Source organism: Salvelinus sp. IW2-2015, unplaced genomic scaffold (genome assembly GCF_002910315.2).
Source record: "Salvelinus sp. IW2-2015 unplaced genomic scaffold, ASM291031v2 Un_scaffold5163, whole genome shotgun sequence".
NCBI classification, from domain to species: Eukaryota; Metazoa; Chordata; class Actinopteri; order Salmoniformes; family Salmonidae; genus Salvelinus; species Salvelinus sp. IW2-2015.
In genome coordinates, this window is record NW_019946429.1 from 3940 (window position 1) to 13939 (window position 10000).

General features: G+C 46.5%; 1 protein-coding gene and 1 long non-coding RNA gene across 2 annotated transcripts in view; one reads left to right on the forward strand and one right to left on the reverse strand.

Annotated features, from left to right (window-relative positions):
* The window catches only part of brat1 (BRCA1-associated ATM activator 1), a 16152-nt gene that overhangs the window by 1563 nt on the left and 4589 nt on the right, over positions 1 to 10000 (reverse strand). Inside the window, 3 exon segments of the mRNA XM_070441917.1 lie at positions 9514 to 9576; positions 9578 to 9718; positions 9720 to 9754. Coding sequence (XP_070298018.1) covers positions 9514 to 9576; positions 9578 to 9718; positions 9720 to 9754 — 239 coding nt within the window.
* Positions 8679 to 9002, forward strand: LOC139026579 (uncharacterized). Its single transcript, XR_011478422.1, has 3 exons — positions 8679 to 8708; positions 8769 to 8885; positions 8940 to 9002. It is a non-coding gene; the product is annotated as an uncharacterized lncRNA (long non-coding RNA).

Consider the following 10000-nt stretch of genomic DNA (forward strand, 5'->3'; position numbering starts at 1 on the left):
TTGGATAAAGGTATTCAGATAACATTAATGGCCTGTGGAGGATGATTTTCAGCGTTTAAGCTCCGGATTACTGATATACAAAGGGACTGTAGTGTACTGCAACTTAGTGAACAGCCTGAGAGGCTTAAGTGCATGTTCTCACTCCCATCAGGAAGGCCTTTGGGCCCCACCAGAGTTACAAGAGGAGGAGCCTAGCACTGTGTGGTCGGCTTTGTCGGCCCAGAGGGTGGGCAGGGGAGGCCAATCACTAAATCACTCTCCTTCCTCCCTCTCTCGCCTATATGTCATTCCGCCTTCTCCTCCAACGGAAGCCTAGCGGGAGGCTAGGATTCAGAGGTGGATTCCGATAGTGAGGTGGGTACAAGGGGAACCAGATGGCCTCACGACCTCCTTCCGTCATGCCCGATCTTCATTGTATCCTTCCGCTCGGCGTGTCCACTGCCTTCTACCACATTGCCAAGCCACAGCGAAACCGCTGGGGACCAGTCAGAGGGTGAACTTCCAGAGTGTGTACGGTGAGGAAACTCACTAAACCCGAGGATCCGCGAGCCCTAAGGATAGACACACAGACAACGCTTATGAGAGTCATCAATTCATGCTTCCCACCTTTAAATAACTGATACAAGCATTGAGAATTCCAAAATGTATGACACACCTGCAACTGCTTGTTTTAACAATATAGAGTAAACCCATTACATATAAAACAGCTACAGGTAGATGAATCGTGGGGAGGGGGGGGTGGTTGTGTTCGTCAGGGGGATACGTAGCCGGCTGTTGCGGCTAAATCGCATCTCAGTATCACACACCGCCAAACACAATACAGTGTCTTCTAATTAACACACCATCGCAGAGTATCTCTATGGCTTGAATGGGCCGAAGTTCGCACTCATTATATGAATCGGTAATCCTCTCTCTTGTTAATCCGCCTCGGACATGTGGTTGGTAGCTGAACTGAGGTCAAATGTCCACTCAAGCTAGTACACTCATAGTAAGGTCACATCCTATCCACGGTTCCACTCATATGATGCGCCCTCTAGCTCTGGGTACTCACTACTCAGGCGCTACTTATGTTGGTCCTTCTGATACCAGAGCTAACTGACAGGACCGAGAGTGTAACTGCAAGATGGAGAGACGGGAAGGGGATGGGACTAAATCACATCAAAGGCTCTTATCATCAAAACAGGTAATGTGCTTTAAAACTTCACGACCCCGTCAGAGAACCGTGCTGATCAATGATCGGCCACAGGCATTGTGAGAGATATGCCATAAGTGTACTAACTAACTCGGTTTGTCTAGCACAGTGGAGCGGATGAACTGAGCTTGGGGAATAAGTCTTGCTCGCTCTCTCTCTTACCATCTCTCTCACTCTCATACTCCACTCCCTCTTCATCTCTCTTCTCTTTCTCCTCTCTTCTTCCTCTCTCTCTCATCGTCTCATCTCTATCTCTCTTCCTCTCACTCTTTCTCTCTCTCTTTCCTTCTCTCTCTTCTCTCTCTCTCTTCTCTCTCTTCTCTCCTTCCTCTCGCTCTTTCTCTCTCTTCCCTGTCTTCGCTCACTCCTCCTCTTCCCTCTTCCTCTCCTCCTTTCTTTTTCCTCTCTCGCTCCGCTTCTTCTCTCTTTCCTCTCTCTCTTCCCTCTCTTTCTCTTCTCTCATTTCTGTCTCTCTTCTCCTCTTTCTGTCTCTCTCTCTCTCACTCTCCTCTCTCCCATCTCTCTCGCTCTCTCTTTCATCAAAGTATCACCCCGACCCCCACATCTGGTGGTTTTTGGAGCCCTGACATGCTGGATTAACGACGCACCCACTGACACGCGACTCGTTGGTTTACTTTTTCAAGTCGACCTTATTGGTCATCCAACTTATGTTCCGGGGTATGGACGAAACGAGGCGCGAAACCGGTGGCTCTCATGACTGGAGGTTTCCTCACCATGACCCACCGTCCTCCTTCCTTAGAGGACTAAGGGCTGTATTGGTGGAAACTTCATTCACGTCATCTGAGTGAGGCCCCTCGTAGCGTTTTAGTCCAACCGGTCGCCACAGAAGGGGATCACAATGTTATGCAACATGCTCCTTCCTAGTCACATATTCCACACTTCGGCTCTCTCTGTCCCTACCAGCCATCTAGCCACATCTCGTCCTCAGGGCGTCCTGCGAAACCACCAATTCCTCCCTCTCTAACCTCTCTCTTCCTCACTCATCTCTTCTCTCGGATATGCCTGCAGGGGTTATGAAGAATGTCACACCTAACGCTAGGAATCAGAAAACTGTCACCTCCGTGATGATGTCCCTCTTCCTCTCCAACTCCTTCGTTCTCTCTTTAATCTGAGCCCTGTCAACTCCTGAGCGGTCGGATAAAACCTTCTACTTTCCCCAAATCTCGTCTGCCTAGTCCAACTTCTGCATTGGTCCGTTCTTTCCCCCCCATAACCTGTAGGACCTGCTACCAAGGGTGCTGGAACTTATGGTGACTAAGCTCATGCAGCCAGTTTCAAGCCTAACTGGTCCTCGCGCCAAAGAGGGTCCGCCGGTAAGTTGTCTGCTGTTGGTTAGAAGCACTTCGGGCTTGGTCGGTTTCCCGGACACGAGGATGGTACCCTACTGACCCCTTAACGTGTCCTAAGCACCCTTTCGCAAACTCTATCCTCACAGCCTTATCCGTACCGAATATTCATCGGGAGAACCCTCGCTTCACCTACAGCCTCCCTTATCTTCCGAACAAAACTATCATGCGGTCACTCAATCTGCGTCTGCTGCGCAAGCTATGCTCTTTGGAGGGGTCAAACATTTCGTCACAATCCTGGGGATGCAGAGCGCGTGCTGTGCTCTTCTTTTACCTTCTCTCAGTATTAATTCTACTCGTTCGAGGTTACCCATTCGATTATTGGAGGCAATGACTGTGCTCCCTCTGGATCGGGTACTGTCTCTCCTTACTGACACGGAACTTGTGTCTGAAGCAGTTAGCAAATGTTGCTGATCACTCGACCGCTTCGTTCCCATTTCCGTCTAGCATCTCAACTCCCTGCATGCACGCCGCTCATTCTCTTCCTCCTACTCGGAAGCACTCCGGGATGAGAAGTTGCGGATGTGCTTAGCACATACATCTCTCCCACACCTGTTGTATCTAACGATAAGCTATATTTCAGTGTAGTGTCAAACGTTTGGGACAGCTGTGTGTGACGGTATTGTGGTAGCAAATAATCTAAGAATGAACTTTACATCCGTTGTAAGATACTCTTCTGACTTCTCCACCTTATTACCTAGTGTGAATATTGTGGATTGATGCATACGATGTTATTAATGTACCTATGAGGGACCTGTTCTAACGCCATGTATTCACTAAGTACGCAACGTTATGCCAGAGGGAGTATAAAAAACAAACCAGTCGGGATGCAAATGCTCCAAACTTTGAAAATACTTCAACATCGCATTGACAGCGTTTATGTAGCTATTTAGATAGTTCAGCATACATAGGGCCAGAGTACAAACACGTTGAAGTGTTTCGGGTCAGTAACAGCTACCGACCTGCTTCCGTCGTATATACCTTCATAAGTCCCGCAGGTCTGGTGTGCGGGTAGGTGTCTGTAGCGTTCAGGATGTTCCTCAAGTCGAATTCTAGTACAGAGTAGCGGCTCGACGCTTTCTGGACATCTGGGACGTCATCACCCTTCTGAACTGGGTTCCCCGGCTTCCTGTGAGAGATGCGGAGGGAACCTGGGAGATGACGCGGGAAGGACAGGGACAGCAGAAGGGATGCGACAAAGGAGACATGGCGTTTAATGTGTACTCTTTCGCCATCCCTCCTCCCTAGAACCCACACCAACGTACCACAAAGACGAGGCAACGTGGAGCGACATGTCACCACACCACATCCTCTTACTCCCTCTGGTCGGGGTACCCATAACTTGCCGGCAGACGAGCTGCCTTTTTTCGCGTGGGATATCTACTTCGATGCTCAGTCCTAGTATACCTATGGCACGAAATTAGGAGGCTAAAGGAGGTGGTAAGGGAAGGAGAGAGTGGCTCGTGTTTCCATCGTTGCCATTGATTCACTCTCCTACAACCGGCACACCTACTGTTCCACTGGGTCAACTCGTTAACCCAATCAGATCCTCTCTTCTCCTGTAACTCCTCGTGACCTCCGCCCCGCTCGAAACCTGACCCGGCTCGGTCAAAAGTCACCGTGGCAACTGTGTGCCGTGGTGTCGTCAGTGGTCATAGCACCTTTCCTCTAGCGACCGGGGGACACACACCGCGTCTCGTAGTCGTAGCAACCAGACTACAGGCTTTTAAAGCTACAGGTCTGTCACAATCAAACAGGTCCGTTGAGTAACGCTTATTATTGTTCGACAACACCTAGGTCCACCAACCGAGACAGACCGACACATCCTACAGACGGGTGTGTTGGGGGTGTGTGTGTGGCGGGTTGTGGTTGTGTGTCAGAAGGGGTGAGGGCTGGCGTGGGCGTCACAGCGAGGGGTAGGGGCTGTGATGAGGTCATGTGTGTTTAGGTAGGTTTGTTCTCTCCAGAGCCACGTAAGAGGGAGGAGCTGACCTTGCCACCTCGGTGACCCCGGTGACCTCGGAAGTGTCTCTCCTTCATCAGGAGCGTCTCCCGGCTCCAGGGGGAACTTTGACCTCCCAGTCCAGATCAGTGCTGCCAGCGATAGGACAGAACGCAGCGATGAGGAGGAGGAGAGGATGGGATGGCTGTCTTTGGTAGCCAGCTGATGAAGACCCTGGACCACCAGCACGTCTGGGGAAGACCTCTGAATCATGAGAACAGGATGTCTAGTAACTGACCCAGAGTCTCCTCCTCCGGAGAGAACACACACAGTAAAAAGTAACATGTATAGACGGTGAACGAACAGGTTTCTAATCAACTGTTTTAAACGGTAAAACAGTTAAACGCAGTAAGTGTTGGACAACACAGAGGGTTAGGCATTGATAAGAGCTACACAGGTAAGTAACAGGTTACCGTGTATCGGGACATAACAGTGTACATCGTATACACAGGGGGGCGGCGGGTAACAACAGTTTAAACATGGTATAAAACGGTCAAATACACAGTAAGCGATATTCCGGGAACAACAGTTACGGCAAACGGTAACACAGTTACACAGTTTGTTGTAACAGGTAACACACAAGTTAACCTCGGGTGAGAGTGAACGGTAGAACAACCATGCAGTTTACCTCTGGACCACCGGGAGGGAGCTCAGGTATAAAGGTAAAACATCTGGACACAACCGTGGGATTAGAGCCTTCCGTTGCGTATAGCGGAAAAGAATCATTCCTGATCGATGACACCCCAAACATGTATGGGACGGGGCGCTTCAGTTACGTCCTACAACAGTAAACACCCACACCACTAAAACCCTCACACCTCACCTCGGCCAAGCAGGAGGGAGGCGCCAATACAACAGTTCTACAAGCTACAACCGCGGTCGGAGGCAGCTCAAAGCTAACCCACCCTCACCACCCTCCCACATTCACAACACGTGGCCGGAGGGCGGGTCCGTCCGGACGGGCGCACAGAGCTACGGTCTCCCACAACAACCAACACCCTCACAACCCTCAACATTTACGCACCACGGGACAAAAACGCTCCCTCAACAACGTCACCACCAACATTCTGGCCCCGCGAGGCAGGCGACATCCGTACATGACACCCCTCAAGACCTCACCACCAACAATCAACTGCAGCACCCGTGGGGGGACAACATCGCCCTCTAACCACTCGTGTCAACCCACATCCCACGGGGGGGACAACAACCACAACCAGTCACCCAACACATACACACCACCTCTGGCCCGGGAGCAGCTCACAATACGCTACCACCGAAAACACAACAAGTACCTACACCAAGTCTACACACCAACAACAACCCTGGCCCTCCACGACCCGTCAAGCCGGCGGACCACACGACCGATATCATCGGCCCGCAACACCCCTCAAAGGGCGCCACCTGCCGCCATCACATCACCGGACATACAACAACTTAACTATCCTCGCATGCAACCCGGGCTCACAGGCGCGCTCGTTTCCACTCAACCAACACCTCAACCCACCTAAACATCACCACAGATACAACAACCACCAACAACACCTCAAGCACCTCGACACCTCACCACCAACCAACAACCACAGAAACCCTTCACACATCCCACAAGAGATTTTCGCCTTTAGAACTGTGTGTCCTGGTGTGAGAAGACAACCCCGCATCGGACGATCGGCCATAGGATACCTATTTGTAACGTGGGTCATGTAGCGAGGCTCGAAGTTTTGAAATGACAGTGCACAGGGACCGAGGGTTTGACATCCCAGCTCAGGGTACCCCCTAGAGTACCCTTGAGTACCCCCTAGAGTACCCCTGAGAACCTCTGTTAAACCCCCCCCACCTAATCATTGGTATCAGGTGTTTGGACAGAACATTGCAGAGTCCAAGCCAGTTTTTAGTCACAGTAAATATTTCAGAGGCTGAATCTATGATTGTTCATAATTGATGTGCTAAAATATATAGCAGAAGAGCTATTAATATATATATATAGTTACTGAACTTCTTCAGCTTCTATTGAATTCTATATTTACCACATATCCACTACCATACAATATGTTTTGACAGCTGAAGCTCACAGTGGCGGCAGAGTAGCCTAGTGGTTGGACTAGTAACCGAAAGGTTGCAAGATCGAATCCCCGAGCCGACAAGGTAAAAATGTGTCGTTCTGCCCCTGAACAAGGCAGTTAACCCATTTATAGGGGTCCATAAAATCCAATCGATTTTCTCCTCAAATTCTGTTTTCTCTGTTTGATTTTTCCAGGTTATCACAAAAAATGCACACTTTTTTTGTGTGTATAAAAGTACCAAAATAATGTCTGTTATAAGTCCACAAAAATGCTTTAACCACATCAGAAGACCACTGTTGAGGCCTGGGGGGAAACAGCTGTTTCACGCTGCGGTGTTGATTGTTGTCAACTGTAAGGTATCCCTTTGATGGTGTTTAGTTAGTTCAACGTTATTCATTGTTGTATCCAGGGACCCAAAGAAGGTACATATACACTTCACCACAAGGGTAATGCTGATGAGCTATGTGGCATATACAACATCCATCATAGAGAACAAACTGAAATATTATTTTTATTATTAATATTAATACTATTATTAATATTGTTATTATTAATAATAATATTATTATTATTATCATTCATATTAATATTCTTAATAATATAATAAATATTATTATTATTACTATTATTATTATTAATGTTACTATTCTTCTTCTTTTTAATATTATTTTAGTGCAGACCAGGGAAATCTCTAAATAAATACATGACAGCCAGACAAGCCAGTGTATATGACTCAAACAGACTTGTATATGAATGGAGAGGAAATTAGCCGACTTTGTGATCTGTAAGGAAAGTAACAATGTGTCAAGCAGATTACACGTTTTACTTTACTATTTCAGACATAGCAACGTTTAAGACGTGGATTTCATGATGTTGAAACGTTAACAAAAGTAGTTTGAAGTAATGTTTGCATCTTATTAGCTCAACAAAACAATTTTAAGCAGTGAAATTCCTGAGGAAATCAGCTTTGTTTACATAGCGGGGATGAAAAGAACGTCGTTTTGAATTCGAAGCGTCAGGTCGTCACGCCGTTGATATAGCAACGGCCGCTAATAGCTCCACGTGTCGCAAATCCCATTGCGACACGTGGAGGGCGACACCTTTTGTCAAGTGTTTTATTTAGATTTCTTTGCAAATTCTTTGAAAATGAAATACAGAAATATCTMATTTACATAAGTATTCACACCCCTGAGTCAATACATGTTCAAATCACCTTTTGCAGTGATTACAGCTATGAGTCTTCCTGGGTAAGTCTCTAAGAGCTTTGCACACCTGGATTGTACAATATTTGGCCATTATTCTTTTCAAAATTCTTCAAGATCTATCAAATTGGTTGTTGATCATTGCTAGACAACCATTTTCAGGTCGATTTTCAAGTAGATTTTAAGTCAAATTAACTAAGCCACTCAGGAACATTCAATGGAAAATGGTTGTCATTTTGGTAAGCAACTCCAGTGTAGATTTGGCCTGTGTTTTAGCTTATTGTCCTGCTGAAAGGTGAATTCATCTCCCAGTTCTGGTGGAAAGCAGACTGAACCAGGTTTTCCTCTAGGATTTTACCTGTGCTTACTTCCATTCAGTTAATTTTTTTTATCCTGAAAAAACTTCCCGTCCTTAATGACTGTAAGCATACCCATAACATGATGCGGCCACACTATGCTTGAAACTATGAAGAGTGGTGCTAAGTAATGTGTGATTTGCCCCAAACGTAAAACCTTTGTATTCAGGACAAAAAGGGACTTGCTTTGCCACATTTTTTTGCAGTAATATCTTTAGTGCCTTGTTGCAAACAGGATGCATTGTTTTGACTATATATAATTCTGTACAGACTTCCTTCTTTTCACTCTGTCATATTAGGTTAGATTATTGTGAGTAACTACAATGTTGTTGATACATCATCAGTTTTCTCCTATCACATGCAACTTAAACATATTTTGACTCCTGAACTTATTTAGGCTTGACATGACAAAAAGGCATTTCATTTTATTTAACTAGGCAATATTTGACAGTACACAGTATATCTGACAGTACACAGGCTACAGTACACAGTATATCTGGACAGTACACAGTATATCTGACTGTACACAGTATCATCTGACAGTACACAGTATATCTGATCTGACACAGTATATACTGACAGTACACAGTATATTCTGACAGTACACAGTATATCTGACAGTACACAGTATATCTGACAGTACACAGTCATATTCTGACTGTACACAGTATATCTGACTGTACACAGTATATCTGACAGTACACCAGTATATCTGACAGTACATCTTGGATGTACACAGATAATATCTGACAGTACACAGTATATCTGACAGTACACAGTATATCTGACAGTACACGTTGATTAATCTGACCTAGGATTGGACATGTCCTCTCTGAAGGCTCAGTATATCTGACCTAGGATTGGACAGTCTTCTCTGAAGGCTCAGTATATGCTATGATCTAGGACTCCTAGGATTGGACAGTCCTCTCTGAAGGCTCCAGTATATCTGACTAGATTGGCATCTCTCTGAAGGCTCAGTATATCGACCATGGAAGAGATGACTCCAGACTGACTAGTATCATCCACGTGTCCATCAACTCTCTGTTCCACTAGAGAATTCAACACAAAACACAGCTGTTTTCCGATTCACAATTATTATTTTTTGATCGATTCACTATTATTATTTTTGATTCGACTCACCGCGATTTCAACCGAATTCACACTACTACAATGGCGAATCGAATAATGATTCGTCAAAAATGTATTGTTTAAAAGATTAGATTTATACGAATTAAACAAATCTTAATTATAAAAAAATATATAATATTTATATTTAAATGTGAAGCGGGGCATCGCTTATACCAGTAAATGAAATGTGGTAGTCAGAGTCTCACCTGTGTCCGGTTCCCTGGCTCCCCCTGCTGGTCACTGAGAGTCCTGGCCAGGGCAGAGATGGCAGGTCGCCTCCACATAGCTCTGCCTTGATTCACAGCAGCGCCTCAGCAGGATAGGAGTTGACCCAGTGCATGCGTAACGCCTCACACATGCCGGACGAGGAAACGTCTAAGAGTGATAGTCCCGGACCCTCCAACGCACGTCACCCACACGACGCTTCTTTTAGCACGGAAAGGAGGTCTGTTACAACACACACACCACACACACACACGCCTTCTTTAGGGCACGCGGAATGAGCGTCTGTTACAACCCACACACACAGCACACACACACACACACACACACACCACACACACACACGACCAACACACACACACACACACACCACACACAACACACACACACACACACACACACCCGCTTCTTTAGCACGGGAAAGGTCTGTTACAACACACCACACCACACACACACACACACCACACACAC